The sequence below is a fragment of the Diorhabda sublineata genome, chromosome 10, assembly GCF_026230105.1.
Source record: "Diorhabda sublineata isolate icDioSubl1.1 chromosome 10, icDioSubl1.1, whole genome shotgun sequence".
NCBI classification, from domain to species: domain Eukaryota; kingdom Metazoa; phylum Arthropoda; class Insecta; order Coleoptera; family Chrysomelidae; genus Diorhabda; species Diorhabda sublineata.
In genome coordinates, this window is record NC_079483.1 from 11,428,962 (window position 1) to 11,454,876 (window position 25,915).

Below are 25,915 nucleotides of genomic sequence, written 5' to 3' on the forward strand. Positions count from 1 at the left end.
ACAATGAAATAATTTATACAATAGGAAATTTTTTTACATAATTCAAATAAGAAATGAAATTTTTTCTCGAAAAGCCTACATTTTCTGTACCATTAAGTAATAACTTCATATTTAATTTAATGTTTTTAATCATTTGATGCGATTAAATACAACTGTGAAAATTGCCTTGGCCGTCAACGTGTTAATCATAAGTTAAATCCGTGTTTGTACCAACTTTCCAAAATTAAAAGTGGAGTAAATAAATGCTATGCACAAAATCATGAACCAATAAGAAGGTTAGATTACCACAGAAGATAACAAGTTATTATCGAACAAGTGCTTTAACACGTTGACTGCCACCACGAAATAATTTATCCAATATGAGATTTTTTACATAAATCAAATAAGAAATGAAACTTTTTCTTGAAAAGCCTACATTTTCTGTACCATTAAGTGATAACTGTATAATGAAATTAGTATTTTTAGTCATTTAATGCGATCAAATAAAACTGTGAAAATTGCCTTGACCATCAACTTGTTAATCATCATTAGCTGATTTAACTGACATCCGGTTGGTTGTTAAATAAAAAATAATGAGTTTTCTCTTTAGAACTGCAAATTGCATGCAATAAAATTGGCACCATACCAACAAATAGCTATTACCTATATCTTGCGTTGCTCATTATCATGTTCTGTTCAGTATTGTCATTATATAAAATAAGAATTTATAAATAACTACTTCTTTAGGGCACACTGTAATTTTTCAAAGTCCAAGAAGTGACGAATTTGCCAAAAACTTAAGAAAAATGTTGTGCTAAATTCATATTCTTGCGTGCATAGAAATCGGCTCGCTGTAAACTCTTGACTTTAACTATATTTTTTTTGAAATTATTCATCAGATCTTATTGTCAACATAAATAGGATTATTGACAATTTAAAACTTGAAACTCAATTTTTTAATAATGAGTATGAGTGCCTCTTGATCTAACAACATCTATATTTCTACTGCAACAATAAGCTCTGAGATGGAGTCTGGGGTAGGAAGTGTAGCTTGACTTCTTCTTTTTAGCTTATCCATAAATGTTCTATCGGATTTCTGGCCACTCCATAACACGAAAACCGACTTCTGCAATGTAATCTTGCACGATTCTGGTGGAGTGCGGTCTTGCATTGTCATGTATAAAGGTATATTCGTCTCCGATTCAGTCGACGTAAGGTACTACTTGAGTTGCTAAAATCCTGTCGATGTATCTATCATCCGTTAAACCTCTTCTTCCGTAAACACGGTCGACCTTACGGGTCGGTTCGAAATTACACTCCAGATCATGCAAAAACCACCTTCATAGGCACTCCGCTCTTCAAAGCAGCAATCTGTAAATCGCTCTCTTCGTCTTCAGTCCAATTTTTTTCTTTGGTCGCTATCATGGAGATATATTCTGGTCTCATCTGAGAATAGAACAGAACCCCATTGATCCAACATCCAATTCAGATGATCCTGTACAAAACGTATGATTAGCTGGAGTAAGTTGGACCAATCGCAGGTGTTTTAGGGGTCAAGTTATTCTCCTGCAATCTTCGTATTACTGTCCACTGAGTAATAGTCAATTCTCGCACCCCATGGATGAAACTATTATTTTATTAATTTAAACATGAAAGTTTTTCAGAATACTGTTCATACTTTTCAGTCTACTAAAAGTAGTGCACAATTTGATTATTTGTAGTTGAGTAGTCCAGCATCAAGTATGTTCTTGAAAATATTTGTATTTGTAGCAGTCACTGTCTCTTCTTCTAATACATTCCACATATATACTATACGATTTGTCAAAAAGTTCTTCCGGGGCAACTTGCAGTTTCTTTCCTTAGATAGTTTTCTCGAATGCCCTCTTTACTGCTGATTTGGAAAATGTCCAAATCGCAAGTGTAGATATGTGTAAGAATTTTATAGGTTTTCATTGAGTATCCTCTAAAGCGACGTTCTCTGAGAGAGGATAGGGCAAATATTCTTAGGCGTTCTTCATAGCATAAATCTTTCAGCGGAGGAGGTATTTTAGTAACCCTTCGCTGAACTCGTTCTAAAAGCTCAATATCCTTGCGCAAATTCAAGCTTTGGTCTTGTATACGTTTTGTAAAGAAGTCTTTACGTTACATTTGTTCACCGGTTGCTAAGCTTATAAACGATTAGCCTTGCTACTGGATTTCGATAACTAAGTTATCGTCGTCAGAGACTGAACAGTATATTCAGTATGAATATCGCCAACGGTTCCAGAAATTCCAACTTAGATAAGCCTTGCTGATAAATTTATACTCACTCATTAAAGAATATTATTTCAAACAGCATATTTCTTTTTTTAATCTGATGAATAATTCGGAAAAAAATCATAGTTATTGTAAAAAGTTTACAGTTGGCCAATTTCTATGCACGCAAGTTTATCTTCTGTTTCTAGTCAAATATTTTACATAACTAGAGGTTTTTGATATGAATATTGTTAATATAATCTATATTTAAAGGAATTTGGCGAGTGTTTCTAACAAATGTATCTTTTGCTGAACATATTTAGAATTTTTATGTGATCATTTAACTAATATATTTATAAAATCTAATTTATATATAACGGTCTCTCTAAATTCATTCGACGAAATTCAGTGGATTGCTGACATAAAATTGTAATGGGTGTATCGTATAAAAAAATTTCCTCAGCATACCTCGTTCATAAATATCATTCCTACAGTTTGGTGATATTGATAGGATCCTGAAATTTTTTAAAATCCTTGCAAACAATTCTCTTGTCAAAACTTGTTACGTTACAAAGAGACAGAGCGATCTAAAGAGTAGATTGGTGCTTGCTCAAGGTTTGCTTTTGAATTTTTCTTTCCTAATCTAATTCTTGTTGTCAAATGAATGAAGAAATAATCGACTACTCACTACTCCACTTATTATTTAAATAATAATTGAAATACTCCAACCAGCAACATAGATTGAACAATTATATTATTTTACTGGCACGTGTATGTTTATTAAAGGTTGAGAAGCATGTACAAAATTTGCGAGGATGTGTATAAGGATAATGTGTAATAGATTCGGCAATTAGCATATTTATAATCAAAGCCCCTATTTACCCAAAGGTGTATAGCTGAGTCCTTCCTATTTTTTCTTCCCTAAACAAACTTGGTCCATTGTTTTTTATTTTTAACCATAGCTTTTGCTCAGTACCATGTTTTCCCTGTTTTTCTTTGCCCCAATATTTCTGCTATCTCTTGATTACAGGTTTTCTTGGGTCTACCTCTTTTCCGTTTTTTTTATTTGATCATGCTTCCCTTATAGCTTTAACTGGTCTCTTGTTTGTCATCCTTTCAACTTGCAGTATTGGTTCAATACTCTATCTTCACTTGTTACTCCATTTCCCACCCTTACACCTTCATTGCTTGTATTCTGTTTGTCAGTACCCAGTTAATATTGGCCAGTATACTGTTATTTTGGTTTCCCGGATTTTGCCTAGGAATAACCCTGAAAGTGTAGGTCAATTTATCTGTCTGTTTCTTTTCTGAGTATTGTCAAGTATAAATATTTGATCATTTTGTCTTGATACATTTTCTCCCTTATATCGTTATGTTCATGTTTATTTTACAAAATGAATGAAAACTCGATTCAACTCATCGTCTTTTAGTGGTCAAATATCTTTCGAGCTGAAGAAGAAAATACGGAAAATTACCTCCTGAATTCCGTCTCATAAATTTAGAAACACCCTGTATATATATATATATATATATATATATATATATATATATATATATATATATATATATAATCTAGGAACATAATTATTGTATCTATTACAAATCAAATAATAAATATGTACCTTTGAAACGAGTATCCTTTCATTATTTAGACATATATAAACGTTTTATTAGTGGGAGTGGGGCATATTAAACGCCAAAGAAACTGATTCTCATTCCTCCCTCCTTCCCTCCTCATTCCCCCAAAACGATTTTGCACAATTCCAGCTACTCCCTTATAGGTAACAAATTTCAACTCAGTTACGTACTTCATTTTAAAATTATCATGTAAGATAATGTTTTTGAAGATTTTGAAACATTCTAAACCATGAACTCAAAAAATTTATGGGGACTCCGCACCAATTTTTATCGTCAGGAAGATAAACTCCTAAATAAATCTTTCATATTACTTCTTCCATTCATATTTATAGATAATCTCGGTAAGTAACTGTGAGGCTGAAATTATTCAGTTAATCAACTGAAATGTTTTCTTTAAAAAAATATTCCATATTCAATTTTTTTGATGAATAATTGAAATGGAAATTAGATTCTACTATTCAATTATTATACAATATATTAAGCATAAAAAACTGCCAACAATGGAACAAAATTTATTCTTAAACTAAATACATAAAAATGTCTATTCCAACTATTAATAATAATTATTATTATTCAGCTGCATTTCCTCTGTAGTGTTTGATATTTGCTAAAACCCACAAAGGCACAGCTAAAATTCCGGCAGTTAAAAGCATACCATGTACAATCTGTTCAGTGCCTGAAATTTTCACTCTAGGTGGACCGGAAACAACAGACATGTTTCTCACAGACTGAATGGCTTGCATTCTTGAAACAATTCTAGATGTAGAGGCAAGCATTTCTGAAATTAAAATAGAACCTTATCTATAAGCATTTGGAAGAAAATACGTTTTAGAAAAGTGTAGTGAATATATTTTAGTTTCATAAACAATACAAAAAGATATTTGTTTAATCAAATGTAGTTGTATATTTTCTCTTTTATTATATAAGTACTATACATTCAATGAAGAAAATTTTTTAACTCTTATATTAATACTTAGTTTCATTAATTGGTAATGTGTGTAATTTCTCTGGATTTAAAGTATCGTTATTAAATTTTAGGAGTGAGTTCACAGAAACATATTTTGGGCTTTGCACACAACTTTGGAGAAAATTGATGCGTTGATATTATTGAAATAATGGATTTTCAAAATCAAGGTAACTATAAGCATGGGTCACTTAGTTTTTATACTTTTCTTCACAAATATTAACAGATCTCGTTGATATATATTTTTCAATAATAATATATAATGGGTTATTCAGGGAAATATATTAAACGAGCGATTGTATAGAAACGGATAAAAATTGAAATATTTCAATATAACTTACTAACTTTTAGTGATTAGGTAACACTAACGACAAAGTAGCACGACTGTAATGAAATTAGCAGTAATATGCTAGGAATATTGACAATTGCAATTCATAATTCTTCTTTTATATGACATTGGCACTTTAATGTTACAGACCTGTAGGTAATTTGTGATGTAGCCTTTGAGCATATCATAGTAGACAACTCAAGACTAAAAAAAGAATACGAAATGTCCAACTATATAAGACAGTTTCAAATTTTTGAAGTTAATTATACAACGGATGAAAATAGTACATTTAGATATATAAACATAAGTTTTCAATTACGTTCTTATTTTAATGATATTTAAGATGTCTATTAGTGCAGATAGGTTAATTCAGGATGAATACGAAAACCAGTTTTTTGATATGAGCTCAACGGATTTATCACAAAGATGTGAGTAAAAGTTAGATGTCGCATAGTTTATATTTTAGTTTCTAATATTTGATTCGGTTTGTATTGATTGATATACGTAAATAATAGCATAAGGGTAGAGATAGATACATAGATTTTTATTTATAATATAGTTTCAATGATTAACATTTCATTGTCACTTTCTGTTAATCTTGTTTTATGTAGCCAAAATTAAAACTAAATTGAAATTAACATTAAACTTAACTTAGAGATAATTATAAATTACTGGTAAACCAATAGAAATTACCACCACAGTGGAAATTGGCGCAATAACGCGAATAATATTTTCATAACCCAAGAACAAGGATATTGTAAACAAAATAATACCACCATTAAAGACTGACCCTAACTTATTCTGTGCTCATAACTTCACAAAATTAAAGAATTAAACTAAGAAGTTTAAGTTGGTGAACCCTCACTTTAAATTAAATTTACTGTTTGTTTTCTACATAAACTACAAGTAGCATTTCGGTCTCTTGCAACTAGTAATTTAATTTCTTAGTTTAATGGTAATTTTTTATTTTAGCTGCATATACCAAACTTTAATTATTACTGTACTGCACACTTTCAATGTGTTTATTATGTAAAAAAACTTTGGAAACAATAATAAATATCTAAATAGGTATAAACAAAAATATTTTTTATTATAGTTAGGCAAGTCGTACAAAAAATAATTCAAAGCACTCTAGCTGATCTTGAAAAGGAAATTTTAAAAACTGGAGAGTATAATAAGAAAGATGATGAAAATGTTCAGGATAGAATTAATAAACTGTACGCTCTTTATATGAATAGTGCAAAAATACCTTTGGACAAATTTGAAGTAAGTATCTTTTATGAATATAATTTATTTGCAATGGAAAAATAATACCTATGTGTCCTATATCAATTTTTTTATCCCACAGTATTTTTTTCTACATTGTATGGTTTTATCAATGTATCAATTTAAATGTCTTATTTATTAGACCTTCTATATTTGATTTGAAGAGTGGAAAAATATTTGAAATGCCAAAATTTTAGAGACGAAAAAATGTAAAGACAATCCACTTCAAAAAATTGGTTCAGATTAGTTCTTACTATAAAATATTTCTATTATATTGTTGATTCACAATCAAGTGTATACTACAACAAATTTCTAGTGAAGTACAATCTGCTAAGTATTTTGGTAATCATAGATTCTATCCCTGATATTGCACATGTTGATCAGTTTAGTATAATTATAAGATATGTATTAGATAATGGTGAAAATTTTTTAGAATTAATACTAAATAACGGCCTTAAAGCTATTGAGGATAAGGAAGTGTTAAAGGAACATTCTTAGTCAATCTTGTGATAATGTAAGCAATATGTTAGGTATATATTCAGGCTTTTAGACACGAATCAAAACAATTAATCCTTTAGTAGACTATATTCTTTGTACAATCTATTCTTTAAATTTGGTAAGATTATGTGTTGTTGTATCTGTAACAGAAGCAGTCGACTTTTTGTACTTTAAGAAAAACTATACAATTTTTTTACTATATCTACAAATTATTGGGAGATCTTGGCACAGCGTACAAATTTAGGAGTTGAAAGTATTACACAACTCATTGGTCTCCTTGACATGATGCCATGTTACACATTAGAAAAAGAGTTGTCTGCAATAGTTGATGCATTAGAATTTATTAACAAAACTTCAAGATCTGAAGCAATGGGATTGCAGAGAAAATTATAACATTTAGAAACAGTAATCATAGCTATTTTTTTGAATATAATTTTATATCATTTTAATGATGCTAGTAAGAAGCTTCAATAATCTCAAGCTGATTCATAATGTGTTGTGCAGATCTATAGTTCTATGGCTTTACTTATTCAAGACATGATAGGTAGGCAATTTACTAAATATGATGAAAAACCAAAGCACTATCTGGAGTTCTGATTATTATTGTTGTGATAATCGTCGCAAAAACAAAAAAATTCAGCCAGATGATTCCCAAGTAAATGAAAGAACACCTTTCTCTGGATAAGAAAATTTTTGCACAAATGTTTGCTATCTTATTCTAGACACTATCTAGACGAGTATATAATTAGTCAGGCTTAAAAGTGCATATGAAAAACTTAACCAAAATCTCAATTTTTTTGATAATTTATCTGAAATAGATGCAAAGGAGTTGGGAAAAAGAGACGTTAGCCAATTAATATATTCATTTCCATTATCAACTGAAAGATTCCTTTGCAAGAATGGATATACTCTCTGCACAAAAAATATGCAATTTATTTCATTCACGGAGTCTTTGAGATGTTTATCCGAATGTGGACATTACTCTTCGAATTTTTTTGAGTGTTCCAACTACAAGTTATTCAGAAGAAAGTTCTTTTTCAATTCTAAAAAGAGTAAAAGCATATTTACTCCCAAGCATGGGCCAAAACAGTCTTAATAATCTTGCATTATTGTTTATTGAAGCTCAACTAATCCAAGAAATTAATTATGACGATATAATCGACGTTTTTATACCGACCAAGGCCAAGAAAAAAAAATGTTCAAATTGATTAATATAAAAAAATTGAATATTCATCTTTCTAAAGCTTATAACTTATTTATCTTTCATGTTTCTTATATATTATAGAGTTATACTTAAAACTTACAATAAAATAAAGTTATTTTGAAATTGAATCAAAGTTATTGAAATCCATTTTATAAAAAAGGGCCTAGGTCAGCAAGTTTAAATCCGTCTCTGTCAAGAATCAATAAAATAATGTGTATTTGTGGTAAAAAGTATGTTATAATTGAATATATTAAAAAAATTAGAAATTTTTTTAGGAAGAATCAAGAGAAATATTTGCAATATCTTCAAATATTCTATTTAAAGAAGACTTATTGAAAGTAGAAAATGTAACAGATAACGATATTCAAAATTTGAAGGAAGAAGTATTGAATTTAGAAAAAGAACTAATCAGGGTAAGTAAACATACAAATCCAATCATTTTTAAAATATATATACAAATAGTTTTTGAACTTTTTAATCACTCTTTCTCAATAAGTAATTTTCGTAACAATTGTTTGACCCTTTCAAATATTATAATTTTTCCAATAATTTACTAGTTGCATTTAAAATTTGCAATTTTTCAATTAGAATAAAAAAGAATAGAAAGTAGTACAAATGTTCGTACAATTCTCTTAAAATGGCAATTTATTAGACAAGGAAAAAATTATTACAATTTAGCTCAAGGGTGTGTTGTTGAAGGGAAAAAATCTGAAATAACATCTGATATTGAAAATATTACAATATTTTTTTTTCAATTTCTTATACCTTTTGATCTATCTAAAAAAACTAATTTTGAAACAGAAGAAACATAAAATCAAAAACATTTAGATGCATTAATGTTACAATATTTCAATCAATCCTGACTTCACTGGACATAGAACTAACGAAAGTATCAGTATCTATCTATTCACTGTTTCACGGGAAAAATATGATATTTTGTTAATAGATAAATTAATCAGGTATTTTTGAATGATCATGGGTCCATGAGACCACCTCAGGAAAGGTGAAAAACTAAATACCGTAAAAAAATTTTTGGGTACATCATGTATTTGTTATGAAAATATAGAATAGACACATGTTCACATGTTTTTATGTAATTTGGACATTAAAAATGTTCACATTTTTGAAAAAAAAATAGCATCTAAAGTGATGGGCTTATGTTACTAGAATTTCTGTAAAAATGAAAGACTATGTAATGGATAATTTGTGTTTTGATTTAAAAAATAATCAGCTTATGATTATGAATCAACTACTCCCTCCTCATAATCATTTACTGACGTAGGCCACAGGAATATTTCTTCCTGTCCTCTTCTGGGGCGTAATTTTCTATTTTCCTCAAATCATCAATTTTTTAAATATTTATGGAATTTTGGATATACTTTTTCGGTGGGTAAAATAAACACGGAAGCATTTTATGTCAGCTTAAAAGTGTGAAACACTGTACTGTCTATAAATGGATGAGCCTCGATTACACCAATATATTCTAAATTGTAATCAAATTGGCGGAGTTTTGAAACATCAAATAAATGTTTTTTGTCATTAGGTACTTTACCTCCCTTTGATTCTTCAGACATTCATTTTGTAATAATAAGGCCACCATATCGTAAACGCCAATACATCTCAATTCTTAATCATTTTCAATTCAAAATTTCTTTTTTCACTTGAATTTAGTATTATTTCATCACATTGTTTAGGCAAATAGAACCTCTGTCACAAGCATTAAATGAATGCCCTCTTATCGGTAAGTACTGAGTAACAGTTTGGAATATCTTAGTAGGGAAAGAAGAGGGAAAGACTTAGTTGCCTGTAATAAAAAAATCCAGCATTGGGATGTTTGGCAAATGAATATTTTGCAAATAATCCATAGCTATTGAATAAACTGATTCGCAGATTTCTTTCATAGACCTCATTTTATCAAAAAAACTTTTTCGCTCTTCTTTCATGAACAGTTCATTCAGCTAATGCTACTTTATTTAGTCTGGAACTCTTCGATTTAGTATCAAATACTTCACAGTCCAAATGATAGATTGAAACAGGTGTTAACAATCAGTTTATACTACGAGTAATTTATTTGTGTGTTTGGATATGTTGTATTGTACATCCTATGTATTTCGTTTATATTGATTTTAGCTTCTAAATCAGTGGCGGATTTACAGATTTATATAATTTTTTGAATGATCTAAAACTTTGTTTTATAAATATTATTTTAGATGAAAGGTGGCTTTGAAAGTGTATGCATTCTTGAGCTAATCCTGTTTCTAAATAATTAGTGTACATTTTTACCAAGAAACTAGCTTTTTCCACTGTAGTGACAACTCAATTTTTGAATAATATCAGTCGATATAAGCTAGGGCCTACTCAGTCTGCAGTCTTATATTCTCGTGAAGTATAATGAGCAATTTTATTGGGAAATGATGAGATATGATCTTCTACACTTCTTATTTGTAGATCTATCACATGTGGAATTTTTTTTCCATGTAGGTCTCAGGGTGTTTGTCCTAAAGCCAATAGTTTAATAAATATTTGCAGAGTGATTCCACAAAGGCTGAGAAAAGCTTTTTTATAAACTTTGGTTACACCAACAGAATGTGAGATGCGATATAAGACTCTATATACTCAGATTTAAATTTCTTGACCTTTTTCTAGCTATTAGTTGCAGTGACATTAAGCCTTTAAGGTAAGCATCTTGTTCATTTTTGGTAAAAAAGCTAGTGAACATTTTATAAATTTCATCACAGAACTCCTCAGAAACTAAAACGGGTATGCCTCGATTCTGATATCTAAAATGATAATAAAAAGTATCTTAAAATCTTGTATTTGGAATCTAAAAGAAGTAAAGAAAACGTATCATAAAATCTAACTTGCAATCGTCTCTGCTGGGTTTTTGTTGACACAAATTTCCCTTAGAATTTACAGGATTGACTTCTTCACTCATTTCTACATAAATTCGTATCCAGAAAATCTTCTTCATCGTACGTTATGACTTGGTACTGAGTTTGCATCATTAGTTGCCTAGTTGCAGCTGGGATGATGAAGACCTGCTTTCATACCATCTTGCAGGTGGTTGGGATGTATTCTGTTTTTCTTCCTTTACAATATTTGCCAACCGGTTCAATTACTTTTATGTTGGGGTGAATCTCCCTTCTTTTCAGAGAGTTCTTACATCCTTTAATCGTACCATACCAAATGCTTCGATGAGATCGATGAAGCACATATAGGCTGTCTTATTGATCTCTATAGCCTTTTCCGTAATTGGGCGGATCACAAAAATAACATCTATAGCAGACCTGTTCTTTCTGAATTCAAAAAATAACCCAAATAACTTTGAAATTATCAATCGACCAAGTGATGATCACAGCTGTCTTGCAATGTAGCTACTTAGAAATAGTAGAAAGAAATTAAATGGAAAGAAAAGGACTTGAGTTGTTTCAATTATGTCAAGGGTTTGTTTGTGGCATGGTTGCCAGCATAAAAATGCAAAAAAGTCAATTTCACCAAAAAGTTGTTTCAAAAATACCTGATTCAAATAATGTTAAACCATTTTCCTGTTACACAAAAGTCTTTTAAGATTTCATGATAGTGTCTCTTATAGGAAAAAGTTTTTCTTGCTAAATGCCAACAGATGAAAGAAGTTTTTGATACAAATATTAATCCCATTGTTAAAAAAATGGACAATATTATGGCAGCGGCTAATAGAAGTCTACAAAAATCAACCAGAAACGAAGAAACAAGGATTATAGATTTATACACATCAAGAGTTCAATGTTTTGGAAACAATGATGCTGATATTTCATTTATTGGTCACAGTATTCCTAAAAAACATTGTTTTACTGATTTATGAAAAAGTTATTGATATATAATACAATAAAGATACAGAAAATAAGTAATAAAAAACCATATTTTTAAAACATTGACACTTTTAATTTTAAAAAGAATAAAATCTAATTTTTTTCAGTTATATATATGACTTCTACTCAAGTATAATTGTATTGAAATAATGTTAACAAGAAATTCATCATAGTTTTGGAGCACCAGTATGCACCAGAGAAGAAACCGTACCAGAACCACAACTATTACTATAATCTATTATAACAGATCAGGTTTTCTTAATGGATTTATTTGGACTACAATGAATTAGCAGATTTTAATTATATCAATCAACATGGTTTGAAATAGCAACAGAACCATCCATCTTATATATTGTACTTTCTCTCCACTTCTTTCGGTCCCTTGCTTTTTCTCTCCAGCTCTGGATGCTTTTTTCTAAGGTCTTCTTCCACTACTTCCCTCCACCGTTTTTTTGGTCTAACTCTTTTCCTCTTGCCCTCTGGTATCTTCCATGCAACTCTTTTCAAGGATCCGTCTGTGTCCATTCGTTCTAAGTGACCTAACCATTGTAACCTTCTCTTTATAAACATTTTGATTGGTGACTTATTTAAAAGTGTGTAAATCTTATGGTTTGATCTTCTCTCCCATCCTAACCCTGTCTGCTTTCCTCCAAAAAATCGTCTTAGTATTTTTCTCTCCCAGATTTCCAATTTCTGTTTAGTTTTATTCGTCATTATCTAAGTTTCAAGGGTGTATGTCAGAGTGGGTCTCAAAATTGTCTTTCGTAGTTAATATGTTAATACATATTCTTCTAAGGCTGCTTGTGCAGCTGTTACTTTTGGCAATTCTTAGTTCGATTTCCTTCTCTTCTTCGCATTTATTATCTAGTAGTACACTCAAATACTTGAAATTTTCTACTTCCTCGAATTCTATTAACGTCCCATCATGTAATTTTTAATTATTTTTTGTTTTGCTCTTACATTTATTCTTTATTTATAAATAATAAACATCCATCTTTTTAGAGGAATTACCATTGAACAGCTGCGAGATATGAGACTTTCTCCATATAATACATTTTGGATATTGTTTAGTTGAATGAAGTGGATTTTTTGAATCCTTTATCTTTATTACACATTAAGCACATGTACAAGTTTTTGTTGGAATAAAACAAAAATATAGTAAGATTTTTGTGTTTCCTTCTCCTCAGGTTAGATCAGATTTGGGTCTCTCTCATCTTGAACACCATAAAAGAAACGCAATTTTTCACATTGTTAAGGAAATCATATTAGGAAAGACTGGCACATTTTTTTAATGCTTTGTCTAATTTATATGTTCGCAATCCAAAGAAAGTCTAGCACTGCTGCTACCTAAATATTTTATGAAGACATTAAATTATTCTAGTGGATTTTTAGGTTCATATGAACAGATCATCAAATATGATAATGGATGTAGCTATCAATTTATAAAATCATAGTAGTCAATAAATGAAACTAGTTTGTTGAAAAAAAACTTTTAATCTCCTTCAACTTGCACATCTTCAGTTTCTAACTGTTTATCCCAGTCCTTCATTTTTGCCCCCATCATGAAATCTTCTTTAAGGACACTCCAAGTAACATCTTTATCAGTATTTACGTTCTTGCTAATTTTTGGGATGGTGTCATCTTCCAACTTTTGTGATTTTTCTCCCATAAGAACATCCAAAAATGCTCGTTTATCAATGTTTTTTAACACTTTCTCTTTTCTAACTTCTAATGGACCAGCTTCTTCGAGTTTCTTAGATATGTCCTGTTGTTGTTTCTTAACAGCGTTAAATAGTTGAACTACACCTTTTGTTGCTATTTTTTGTAAAGTACGTTCTCGGTCTTTTTCTAGGATATTAGGTTTTACTCGTAGATTTGGCAATTCTTTCCTCTGAAAATAATTTTTTTTATTTATTCATATTTAGAACTCTGCTCTGCCCTAAATCTTTTACCCTCAAGAAGTTGGCATCATACTTAGGAGTTACAAACATTTTGAAAGTTGTTCTAGATTTTTTCTATTGTATTTCTATTGATTTATTCTATATTGTTCCAAAATATAGCTTTTAAAAAATTTATTTTTCACAAATTTTACGAAAAATAATTTTTGTGATAGTATGTTCATATTTGTTCTAAATTTTCCAATAATATTGTTAAAAAAATATTTTTTAGGAATCTTTAAAAGAGGGGTTCGTATTGTTTAACCAATATCCCACTGTCAATTCAATTTAGAGAAATCTTATTATTTTATCTAAGCTGTTCTAGCTTTTTCCAAAATTTTTCAAGGCTTTTTCAACCCTCATCTACAATAGCTCATTATATAATAATAAATTTTTTTAACCCTATGTTTTGGAACAATATAGAACAAACCAAGAACAACAGTCAGAATCGCGATTCCTCGACAATGGGGTGCCAACTCAAATATTTGTTCAATTTTCTCTAAAAGATTCATCCTCAGCCCTTTGCCTTTTTGGAACAAAGTCAAACAACTCTGAACAACCCTCAAATTTTTTGTAACTTCAAAGTGTGATGCAAACTTTTTTACGGTAAACCCTTTCTGACTATTGAATGGAATTCTTAATATTATAAAAATCTCTGCTATATATTATAAATGATGAGAATATGTACTTACTTTCTTTTTTGTAGGTTCTGTACTTTCTGTTTTCACTTCTTCAGATGTTTCTTCTTTAATTTTATCAATATCTTCCGCACCATCTATTTCAAATCCAAATGATTCTTTTTCAACTTTCTTAAGGTCAGTTATTTTTTTGGCTTTAGATAGTACTACACTTTTACGTTTCTTTTTTGGTTTTTGTTTCAATATTTTTGAAATGGCATCAGCCCAACCAGTGTTTGAAAGACCGTTATCTTCTTCATCAGAGACATTTACTTGATCAGAAACATTGCTGACATTTTCTTCATCTACTTCACCTACAATTCATGAATTAAAATTAATTACTACAACAAAACTTCTGTGGTATTATTTATTAATATTTCTGGTAATAGAGACACAACTCATCAAATTAAGCACGATAATTAAACTAAATGAAATGCTTAAACTCTTCGCATTTGAAATATACATGCAGAAAGAATATTAACAATCTACTTAAGTGGGATTTTTTTAAATTGCAATTATTTTAACTGGTTTGGTAATATGTGAATCGTAAAACATTGAAAACAAAATATTTAAACTAAAGTGAATTGAAATTATGATGATATATTACAGGGTTATTTAAAAAAATCTGATACAGCCATGATTTAATACATTACACCAATGAAAGTTTCAAGTTTTTTACTTTTGGTACTCTTATTGATAAATATAATTTAATTTCTATAATAATCCTTAGTTACAAGAGACCAAATAATAACAAGGTTTGAATTATATCAAATACTTCATATGTTTCAGTATTTGATTGATATGCTCCGCATGTTTGACAAATCCTTTATAAAAGGCTTTTACTTCAGGTAACAAAGGAAAAAATGACTGCAAACTTAGTTTACAAACAACCTTTTTCAATTTTGTTTATTTATGGTGGAATATTACTAAATACAGCTTAAAATAGTATATATGAAAACGTTTTGAGGGAAAAAAAAACTGTAAATCCCAACAGTTAAATAAAGAATTGTGGAATTTAATGTGAAAAATAAAATTTCAGAACATTCTTCAAATTCCAGGTGTTTCAAGCATAGGAACTCTGCTATATATTAGAAAACCAATCCTCAAAAGTAAGACTGAAGTTATTTGCACAAAATTTGAGATCTCTGTTATTGCTTCAGTTTATTTTATTTGTTCAATTATCAAATTTTGCCGACTTTCATGCGTTTAGATTTCATCTCTGTGTATGTTCTTTTACGCAATTCTTTAGAAGCATATTCAGTTGCAGTTGCTATTCAGGTAAGATAATTTCATCCTTTTTTACAAGCTTTTATTTAGTTTCACTTGCCCCACTGTTTGTTATCAAATCTTGCAAGTTACATTTGATCCACTTCTTTGACTCCAATTGAGCTGAAATTTTGCATGCATGTATAAAGAGGAAGATGCGCATAGAAACTCCATCAATTTTTGGGCTCATTTGATTCGTCTTGACGAGTATTTTGTCACTAGATGGTAACCAGGGTCCGCTTTTATTTAGTTTCACCTGTCCCGCTGAGTGTAATCAAATCTTGCAAGTTGATCTTGATCTACTTGCCGAACTTAAAGTCTTATGATGGGGGAGATTGCCATAGGAACTCCATAAGTAAATAAACGACTCAACCCCATTAAGTTTGGGCTCATTTGTGATTCGTCTTGTTACCAGATGGTAATCAGGGTGTTATGATGGGGAAGATGGCCATAGGAACTCAGTAATTAAATAAACGACGCAACCCTATTGTATTTATAATTTAATTTTGATCTTGCACATTAATTTTTCAATTTCATTTACCCAAATTAAGACGATTTGAGTTCTTTTTGGATAGTTGTAGAGGTACAATGCCCCATAATTTTGCAATATATTCAGTATTAGAATAAATAGTTCAATTACTGTTACACTCATTATGAAATAATATCTTTTTAGACATATTATACTTACTTGTATCATGATCTTCCTTAACTCTTTCCATAATAGTCATATTGTTAATATACACTATTAAACTAAACAAATATTTGAACTCTAAAATATGGTTATTTCGTGTTAACTTTCTTCTTCTTTTCTAAAAATTCAATATATGCTTATATTTAGTGAGCTCTTCTTCGTTTCTTAGGCAGATAAAGTTTAATCAGACATTTATCTACATATGGAAAAAGACTGATGATACACTATTCGCATATTTGAATTTTATATTCAGGTGATAAAAAATGATTTAGATCATTAGTATGTCACAAATTATTAATACTACAATTACAAATTCGGTAACAGTCTTTGACACATTCGAGTTGGTTGAGTTTCTTGGCCATGTGTGGTTGAATTGTTAGCTATATAATCCTCGCTAGACGAAATTTAATAAAATCCATTCATATAATGAATATTCCCAATACAATTCACATTTAACGTAATGTTAATCGACCCTAACAGTTACCATAACGACGAGAAATGTAATGTCTTAATACTTAACCTCTATTCAAAATTATAAAAATTTTATTGTTGAAAATGAATAATTATAAAATATTAGGAAGGGCCGGTGAAGGCGCATACGGTTTCGTATTTAAAGGTGTTGATTTGAGGACAGCAAATTTAGCGGCACTCAAAAAAATAAATGTAAATCAAGTTGGTTGTCCCAAGTCCGTTATAAGAGAAATATTAGCGTTACGTTTTTTGAGACATAAAAATGTAAGTTTTAATCTATTTATTATTTATCTTTTATTATTCTATTCACTAGATCCAACTTAGTATCTACTTTTTGTCCCACAAGTAAAGTAAATATCTTTATTACTAATTAATAAAATTTATATAAACTATCTATAATTCTAATTAATTATTGTTGGAAATTTGGCAATTTTTGCAAGAAAAAAGAAGAAATTAATGAGTTAGGTACAGCTTACATATTATAGAGTAACCTAGAATTTAATTAAAACTTGAAATCACGATAATTTCAAAATGTAAAATTTCCTTAATGCGACCAGTGCTTGCACCAATGTATCAATTATACTCTTATCCATATTTAATTAAGTTAGCATATAAATATTAAACTTTAATTAGCGATGAGTTGAAAAATTAAAATTACGTTTATTAAGGCCGACATACACCGATCCGATTTTACTCCAAAGAACGGATCGGAAGGAGTGAGCACAAGCTTCCGAGTTCTTTTCAAATTTCTGCTTCAACTCGATACATTCGCCACTCTTGATTTAATTAAAATCGCGGAAGGTTCTGTGAGCAAAATAATCAAAAATGTTACAAATTGTTATTTAGTTATATATAATTCTTCCACAGATATAGAAACTTATAGGCTCTCTGTATAACGATAGACATGGTATACAAAAATGTATTATATACTTCGCAACAATCGCATGCTTTGTTTATTCACGTATCTATACAAAAATTAGTCACGTCCTCAGGAACGACATCCCGAAGAGCCTCATACGCATTACTGCAAGGGCAGACGTATGTTTGAAAAACATACATATACACAAAATAACAAAAAAAAAATGAACTTATTCGCTCATTTCCTCGGATATGTCGTCAAACGAGCTCGAGTGAACGTTCTTTTCGTGTTCATACGTTTCATTTTTCGTTCATTCGTGTGCGAGTGATTGATGTCGAATGCCGAAATCCAACATCGCTGGATGCCTAGACGTTTCATGCTTAATGAAAGATGCTGAATGAAAGACAGAAACGAATAAAAAGTAAACCGTCTGATATCATCTTAAGAGACGCCCTCTTACGTATTTTGTAATATTAAAATTCAGATTTCAATGTTAATATTTCAAAAGCACCTTCTTATATACAACTTATCTATTGTCTTTTTTTTGTTGTAGATTGTGAAGTTACTAGATTTCATCTCGTTGAAAACTTGTATGGTTTTAGTAATGGAATATTTACCGACGACATTATACGACATCTTAAGTAAAAATGATTTAGTATTATCATTAGGACAAGTGAAAGCTTACACCAGAATGCTGTTGAAAGGAGTAAATTATATGCACCAAAATCATATAATGCATCGAGTAAGGATGTAAATTTTATACCAGACGGATTTTTAAAATATTTAGACACTGCGCTCATTTTTAATTATTTCTTATAGTAGTAAATATACGTTCCATCTCATTCCACAAATTTAGTACCAGTCTGTCTCTCCCAAGATGCATTCTTCAAATAACGAAGTATTCCGGGAATAGCTCCCATCTATCATCCACAACCGTTCCAATGGGGTCGTCAGTCCCCTCAGCTGCGAAGTGAATGCACTTGTTAAAACTGCCCCTATTCTAGATCCTCCCTATCCTCGGATTGACAGGGTCTCTAACAGGCAGTACCTCTTCCTTTTTTGTCCCCTTTTTTCTATTTGTCTCCATTGCTGGTTGTGGTCTTGCTGTTTTCTCGACTTTAGATACATGGCGCAGTTTTCTTTGTTGTAGTCCGACAGTGTCTTCAATTGGATGTCCCAAGCTCTTGAAATCTTCCTTTAGCGATTTCCTCCATTATATCTCATATCTTTCGATAAACTATCGACAAATCTGCTAAATCCTGATGTATCAAGGGTGTCCACTGCTAGCCTCAGATTGATATTTTGCTAGGCTTGATCTTCGTTCGGTGACTGATGGCAGTGAATCCACACGCCGTAAAAGCAAACAGTACGATGGGGATAAGGATGACCTTAATAAGATGCCTTCTTAATGAACTAATTTTGCATAAAACTATTTCCTTTTGGAAAATTGACAGCAACCATTGCAGTGTTTTGGTCATGTTATAGAAATAACAACAAATTATTTACTACAATATATAGATATTGCGCGATAATATACAAAAAATTTCACAATTCATTTATACCATCGTGAAACAAAAACTAAGCGTCCAAAATAGTTGAAATTTTAGGGAGAATTCTTTAACGGACGCGCAAATATATTTTCCAACTTCTTTCTTCCATAATTTCGTTACCAACCTCTACTCCGTGTTCCAAATGGATATTATTTATCCGATGCAATTTCTACCAGTCTGGATGCAGTGCTTCTGGTTGGACTGAGTAGCCTAGTGGCACTGTTACCGGTCCCAAGCCCGAAAAAAGAGGAAGGTAGGGGACCAGGTTAATAGCAAACCCCCCAGAAAAGAGTTAACTAGCTCAAAGTACTGATAGAAAGCATCTAATATGAACTGATTTAACGATCACAATCCACGCAAGGAAAAAGGATTTCCCAACTCCTATTGCATAAATGCTCGACATCTTCAGGTTTGAGGTCGGAAACTTTTTAGACAACTCTCGTAGATGACATTTGTATGGCGGTAACGCAGTTTTTTTTATAAATTATTCTTTCCTCTCCATTAGATTTTTTAAACATCATATATTTTGCAGGATTTAAAACCAGCTAATTTATTATTAAGCAAAAACGGCATATTAAAAATAGGCGATTTTGGATTGGCGAGAATATATGATCACGAAAAACGACGATTATATTCACACCAAGTTGCGACGAGGTGGTACAGATCACCGGAGTTGTTATATGGATCAAGAACTTACAATTTGTCAGTGGATATGTGGTCTGTTGGATGTATAATAGCGGAAATGGTCGAAGGGAAACCGCTTTTTCCGGTAATATTTTTATCTATACTTGCCACTATAGTAAATAGTTTCAAGAGTGTGATTATCCACATAAATATTGGCTTCTGGTTGAAATTTTTATTCCAGTTTCGTATTTTTTGATGTTGCGAAGGCGTTTGATAGTGTAGACCACTATTAACCATTTTTCAAGATTCATTTTTTTAATAAAAAAATGCACTTGTTTCAAGTTAGTTGAAATTAGTTTCTTTACTAACGTTGTGCATTAGATGTTGGAGTTGAATCATTACGTAGGCTGCTGTTTCCATTTTTTGTTCTATTTCCTACCATTTCATTTCTAGTTTTCCCCTGCCATCTTTATTTCTTCTGTTCTACTCCTCCTCGGTTGTCCTTTCTTTTTTTTAACTTCGTGCTTCATAATATCTTCCGTATCGACCGTTTTTCTCCCATACCCATAACGTGTCTTTTGTCGAATTTGTTTTAAATTCATACTAAATTCAAATTTTCTCCCATAGTGTTCCTTATTTTGTTATATCTCGATCTATTCTATATTTTTTTAGAAATCTTATTTCGATAATGTGTACTTTTTTCTTTCTCAGTGCCCATGTCTCTGATTCATATTTGCACCACCTACAAAAGTAGACAATTAATTGAATATTTTATTTAATCAATATTTCTATCAACGCCACTTTGAATATTGAATTTTGACTCTTATGAATTTAAAATTTTTTCAAGAATTTATACAACTCAAAACCATCACAAAACTCACTTTGGTGTTTCTATAAGATGTGTTCAGAAAATAATCTATGGAGTTAACCATTTGGGATAAGGAAATCAAAGCTTGTGGAACGTTTAAGTTGCTACCATCTCAATCTAGCGGTCGAGAAAGCTAAAAAAGTATTTAGCTGCTGCCGCATTTTTGATCTTACCTTTGTTTCTAAAACGTACTCGAAAGTTTTTCGGCGCATATTATTTCCAGCAGCAGCTAAATACTTTTATGGCTCTCTCGACCGCTCGATTGGGATGGTAGGAACTTAAACGTTCCACAAGCTTTGATTGGCTAAACCTTATTATTAATTTGTGATTAATCCATGCGTTATAGACATGTGATTGTTTGGCGATTTTTTTCGCTTAATGCAGTGATATAACTCGCATGCGAACGTTTTGAAAGACCCTACATAGTGTATCTAGAACAATTATCAGGGCCGGATTAAGCTAGAGGCTTGGGGGGGCTATAGCCCCGGGCCCCATCATTCTGTATTTTTTGATATGTTGATACCACAAATCTAACGTATTGATATTATTTTGTGAATTTTTCCGGGTTTCCGAATTCCTTAAGGGGGCCCCGTCATTATTTTAGCCCCGGGCCTTATAAATCTTAATCCGGCCCTGACAATTATGGTATATTATTCGTGATGTTATTATTTATTGTAGTAGTATATTCTATTTATTTCTTTGTTAGGGAGAAACAGACATAGAACAATTAGCTATGGTATTAGGAACTCTAGGAACTCCAAACAATAAAACATGGCCGGGCTTGACGCAGTTGCCAGATTACAATAAAATATCATTTACTTATGCAAAACCTCAACCATGGACGTCGGTATTACCAGAAGCAGATTCGGGGACAATAGATTTAATAAGTAAAATTTTAATATACGATCAGAACAAAAGATTGACGGCAAAAGAGGTGAGTATGGAATTACTAATTAATAAGTTGAATTTCGTACTCAGCTAATATTTATCAATGTAGTATTTCCATATATCGTAGATTTATGGTGTATTTCAACGCAATATAAATTGATTATTAATGACACCTACCAATGATTAATTGTCTATTAACGATTTTGTTATATGCAACCCAATGTACATTATTCATTTATGTTGACAATATCCTATGGTGTAGATAACCAAACATACATATACTTACCCACTAAAACTTGTGGAATGAAGCAGCTGTGTTGGTTCTAACTGTCATATCTCCATTTATTTTATTGTGATTTTTTTTAAACTCCACGTAAAATTTTGAAATCAGAAGATTGAGAGTTTGACGTGGTGCTGGTGTACAGGTTGGGTCTTTGATTGCAACTTCACTTCAACCAGGCAAATGTACTACAGCGAATAGAAGCAGGACTGAGATTTTATTGAACTTTTCAAATGGAGTGGGAGGTTGATAACATATTAATTTCTCTAAAAATTTGAACGTGAGAATAAAATAAAAATGTATATGTTTGAATATATAGGACGATGTCCTTTGAAAAGCCAATCAGTCACAGTGGCTTGAACCTTTTGACGTCACTAGGTAAACAGTGAGACTTGCCGAAGTGTTTGAACCTCACATTTGTGAGTGCTAGGTACTCACTGATAACGTGGTCTGAAGTTACTTCCTCTTCCATTTTCCAAGCGGCATTCTGGATCGTCCAGGATGTCCATTATGTGGAGATGGAAACTTACATGACCGTGTTGGATTAAAAGGTAACCAGTCGAATTTCGCGCCTATTTAAGTGAGGCGGTCGTTTGGTAATAGAAACGGAAGGTCCATCTATATGTAACTTTGTTTGTCTCATATCAGGTATTTTATCCATTTGCGCAGAGCTTGCAAGAAGATTGTTGATATTTTGGGCTGCACCGAGGATAGGTTCTGGGCTCATTGGTGGATTAGCCGATCTCAATCTGGCTAGCTATTCCACCCTTGTCGTTGTCCTTGTGATGTCTTGGACCTTGTAGCCATCACTCACCAGTTCTTATAGGAACTTATTACAGCACAGTACAAGCCTAGAGTACACCGTTCCAACCGTTATGGCTTGTATGGTAGCTCTGCTATATGTGTTTCTATGACATCGATTAAGTATCACACGTCCACATTCCATCACATTGAATACCTAACTTCAGCTTGGAAGACCGTATCATATTACCCAAGCGAAAAAAAATTCGTTTATTTTGAGTTATTCTCCGTAGAAGTCTGATAACACCAAGGCAATCATTGTGGAGCCGTCTCTAACGATTTTGACAAGAATAAATTTTTATTTCGCCAACAGATAAAAGAAATTTAAAAATTTATAATACCATACCTCCTACACGAGTATATGGTGTACCAAAACTGCACCAACCTGACAAACAACTTTGACACAGTATCGTAATTTTTTCTCCATTTCAATCGCAGCTGTACTATGAGCGGTTTCAGATATACAACTGAGAGCAAAAATTTCCAAATAAGTGAAAGAAAAAGGAAGGTATAACGAGGATCCATTGTACAATATTTTCAATGACACTAAACACGATATGCTTTGACATATCAATTTTCCAATTTCTTTTAGTTTATTTATACTAATTCTAATTTCTTTTTCAGGCGCTGAATGACAGATACTTCAAACAGTATCCGTTACCTTGTAAACTATCCCAAATGCCGAAAATAGATGAAATCGAAACAAATGAATCGCCCTGTGATTTTTCGGAATTTGATATTTACGAAACGTCGAACGAAGACAGTTTATAAACTGGAGGCGGTGATTCATCTAAAGCAAAAAATAATCTTTCAAACTTACGGTTTTAAAATGGATTTTGTATAAAATTTTTCAAGTTTAATATAGTTTACGCCAAACATAAATAAAAAAAACTTTAAATACTACGGGAATCCAATAACAGCATTGCCGTGATCGGAGCTTTCGTAGTACACTTTTCTTAAGCGAGGCGTTAACAAATCTACGCCGTCTGTGATATCGACGTGGCGTGTTCTGTTCGTTTGCAATGATTGTTTGTTAACGCTAATTTGTTCTTTTTTCGTTTTCATGATGTTCTGTACGATCCAGTATTATAGATTTAGTTTGATAGTTTTTATGAGGAGAATATTTCAATTAAAGGAGACATAAAATTAAGGCAAATCATTTTGTGTGCGCTTGCCTAATCTCTAGGAGCAGCGTAGCTCCGCTAGAGACGACTAGACATTCGAGAACTGTTCGTTTCGTTGTCCGAGGAATAACGACTCAACTCCATACAAAACGTCTCGCCTGGGTCCGTATAAGTAAGAAATATGATTGAAATGTGATTTTTATGTTCTAACCTAATCAAACTTAGACCGACACAAATTACAAACGAACTGGAATACATGAAGTAAAATAAAAGTCAAGATGACAACACTTCAAAATGTCATTGGCAGGACCTTTCGTAATAACAAAAAAAACAGTTTCAGCAGACAGTTGCTACAAAAATAATTGTAGAGTCAGGATTCTTTAACAAGGGCACTTCCAATGCGGATTCAATGCTAAATTATTATAATTAGAAGTAGTGTTTCTGGAGAAGAAATTCATCGTTTTATTTGGATCCTTATTAAATCAAAAGACGGCTTGATTAAACTTAACCTCAAAAAACTAGTACAAAGACACATGTCTCCACTGTACGCAAAGTCAAAATGGGCCGATTTTATGTGGTAGTGCCACTTTGCACTTCATTCGAGAATTACATTAGGAATGTACCTCGAGTGAAAAAAGAATAGGGTATAGCACCCTTAGCGAATTCTACTAGCCGCGAATGATAGAATTAATGTAAGAATTTATTTCAGAATTGTATTTAGAATATATGTCAAAATTAATGTCAGAATGGATGTCGAAACTGATGTCAGAATATATGTCAAAATTAATGTCAGAAATGATGTCATTATTAATATCTGAGTGGATGTCAGAATAGATGTCAAAACCGATGTCAGAATTTTTTTCAGAATTGTATTTAGAATTAATGTCAGAATATATGTCAAAGTTGATGTCAGAATATATGTCAAAATTAATATCAGAGTTGCTGTCAAAATTAATGTCAGAAATGATGTCATTATTAATATTAGAATGGATGTGAGAATGATGGCAAAACTGACGTCAGAATTGTATTTAGAATATATGTCAAAATTAATGTCAGAATGTATGTCAAAACTGATATAAGAATTTATTTCAGAATTGATGTCATAATTGATTTTAGAGTTGATGTAAAAATTAATGTCAGAATTTGCTCAAAGAAAGAGGGGCATCCTGAAATTTTTTGTAATTTTAAATGCAAAAATCGAAGGTTTGCGTCAGTTTTGTTTTCATTTCATGGAAACTCGTTTATACGTATGTGCCTTCACTGACAATGGACTGGTAACAGTGCTTCGAAGTTTAGCAATCTGAATCTCAATACTTGAAAAGTACTTGGCAAAAATACGGTACACACAACACATTACTATTGGTCGGTTGCAATCAGTTAGCCAAACAGGAGCGCTGCCAATTTTAACAATCAATTCAACAGAAAATCTCCGTTCGTTTCGAACCGATTGGGCGAGAATCTTTCTTATGTAAAAAGACAGCACAAGAGGGGACGGCTTGACTTGTTGTCAAATAGGTTATTTTAACTCTTATACTTTTGTTATGGATTCAAGTTTAGTGATAACTTTTTAGGGCCTAATCTGGAAACTATTTTTTCGGAATATGTTTGGTAATGAGATCAATCTACAAAAATATATTTTTTGGTCAATGCAAGGATGTGCCAACTCAATACAGAAGGGGACACTAAACAGATAAATTTTAATGATTCATATTGAAGATCCACGCTTTTAGAACAATATTTTCTTTTATTCTTATACTTTTTTGGCCAGTTAATCTAATTAACTATTAGATCATGTTTTTTTACTATAATTTAAACTTGTTGAATAGAAACTTCTTATAAATAAAAGTTAACTGTTAAGAAGTTATTGAATCAGCCAACATCCCACTATAAAGCTCATTTTTTGGGACAAAAAACTCCAA

The 25,915-nt window shown here is 31.4% G+C and overlaps 3 protein-coding genes and 1 long non-coding RNA gene across 6 annotated transcripts; 2 read left to right on the forward strand and 2 right to left on the reverse strand.

Moving 5' to 3' along the window:
- Nucleotides 1-4,349: 4,349 nt before the first annotated feature.
- On the reverse strand, nt 4,350-5,219 carry LOC130449552 (uncharacterized). Its single transcript, XR_008910461.1, has 2 exons — nt 5,162-5,219; nt 4,350-4,630 (listed from the first exon to the last, which is right to left on the reverse strand). It is a non-coding gene; the product is annotated as an uncharacterized LOC130449552 (long non-coding RNA).
- A 140-nt stretch (nt 5,220-5,359) lies between these two features.
- LOC130449515 (uncharacterized) lies at nt 5,360-13,124 on the forward strand. Its single transcript, XM_056787395.1, has 4 exons — nt 5,360-5,572; nt 6,241-6,410; nt 8,388-8,525; nt 11,705-13,124. The coding sequence occupies exons 1-4, from the start codon at nt 5,476-5,478 to the stop codon at nt 11,951-11,953; spliced, it is 654 nt and encodes a 217-aa protein (XP_056643373.1). The 5' UTR covers nt 5,360-5,475; the 3' UTR covers nt 11,954-13,124.
- A 106-nt stretch (nt 13,125-13,230) lies between these two features.
- Nucleotides 13,231-16,645, reverse strand: LOC130449514 (RRP15-like protein). The gene is made up of 3 exons (XM_056787394.1): nt 16,529-16,645; nt 14,590-14,888; nt 13,231-13,851 (listed from the first exon to the last, which is right to left on the reverse strand). The coding sequence occupies exons 1-3, from the start codon at nt 16,566-16,568 to the stop codon at nt 13,453-13,455; spliced, it is 738 nt and encodes a 245-aa protein (XP_056643372.1). The 5' UTR covers nt 16,569-16,645; the 3' UTR covers nt 13,231-13,452.
- Nucleotides 16,646-16,809: 164 nt separating this feature from the next.
- Nucleotides 16,810-25,853, forward strand: LOC130449512 (cyclin-dependent kinase 20-like). 3 transcript variants are annotated; one of them, XR_008910450.1, is made up of 6 exons: nt 16,810-17,266; nt 18,415-18,603; nt 19,944-20,180; nt 21,610-21,837; nt 23,497-25,511; nt 25,568-25,853. XR_008910450.1 is itself a non-coding variant. In XM_056787392.1 (5 exons), exons 1-5 carry the CDS (start codon nt 17,087-17,089, stop codon nt 23,641-23,643), a joined length of 981 nt encoding a protein of 326 aa, XP_056643370.1. In that variant the 5' UTR covers nt 16,810-17,086; the 3' UTR covers nt 23,644-25,853. The 3 variants fall into 3 exon arrangements, 1 of the variants encoding a protein (XP_056643370.1); XR_008910451.1 differs by having other exon boundaries at nt 16,893-17,266; nt 23,497-24,688; XM_056787392.1 differs by having other exon boundaries at nt 23,497-25,853.
- The last annotated feature ends 62 nt before the right edge of the window (nt 25,854-25,915 follow it).

Excerpts from the sequence above, each read along its gene's own strand:
- LOC130449515 (XM_056787395.1), top strand. The coding sequence starts at position 5,476 with ATGATATTTAAGATGTCTATTAGTGCAGATAGGTTAATTCAGGATGAA. Across the intron at positions 5,573-6,240 it reads AACGGATTTATCACAAAGAT|TTAGGCAAGTCGTACAAAAA; the intron begins GTGAGTAAAAGT and ends TTTTTATTATAG. Across the intron at positions 6,411-8,387 it reads TACCTTTGGACAAATTTGAA|GAAGAATCAAGAGAAATATT; the intron begins GTAAGTATCTTT and ends AAATTTTTTTAG.
- LOC130449514 (XM_056787394.1), bottom strand. The coding sequence starts at position 16,568 with ATGACTATTATGGAAAGAGTTAAGGAAGATCATGATACAA. Across the intron at positions 14,889-16,528 it reads TAAGGAAGATCATGATACAA|GTGAAGTAGATGAAGAAAAT; the intron begins GTAAGTATAATA and ends CATGAATTGTAG. Across the intron at positions 13,852-14,589 it reads CAGAACCTACAAAAAAGAAA|AGGAAAGAATTGCCAAATCT; the intron begins GTAAGTACATAT and ends AATTATTTTCAG.
- LOC130449512 (XM_056787392.1), top strand. The coding sequence starts at position 17,087 with ATGAATAATTATAAAATATTAGGAAGGGCCGGTGAAGGCGCATACGGT. Across the intron at positions 18,604-19,943 it reads AAAATCATATAATGCATCGA|GATTTAAAACCAGCTAATTT; the intron begins GTAAGGATGTAA and ends TATATTTTGCAG. Across the intron at positions 21,838-23,496 it reads AAAGATTGACGGCAAAAGAG|GCGCTGAATGACAGATACTT; the intron begins GTGAGTATGGAA and ends TTTCTTTTTCAG.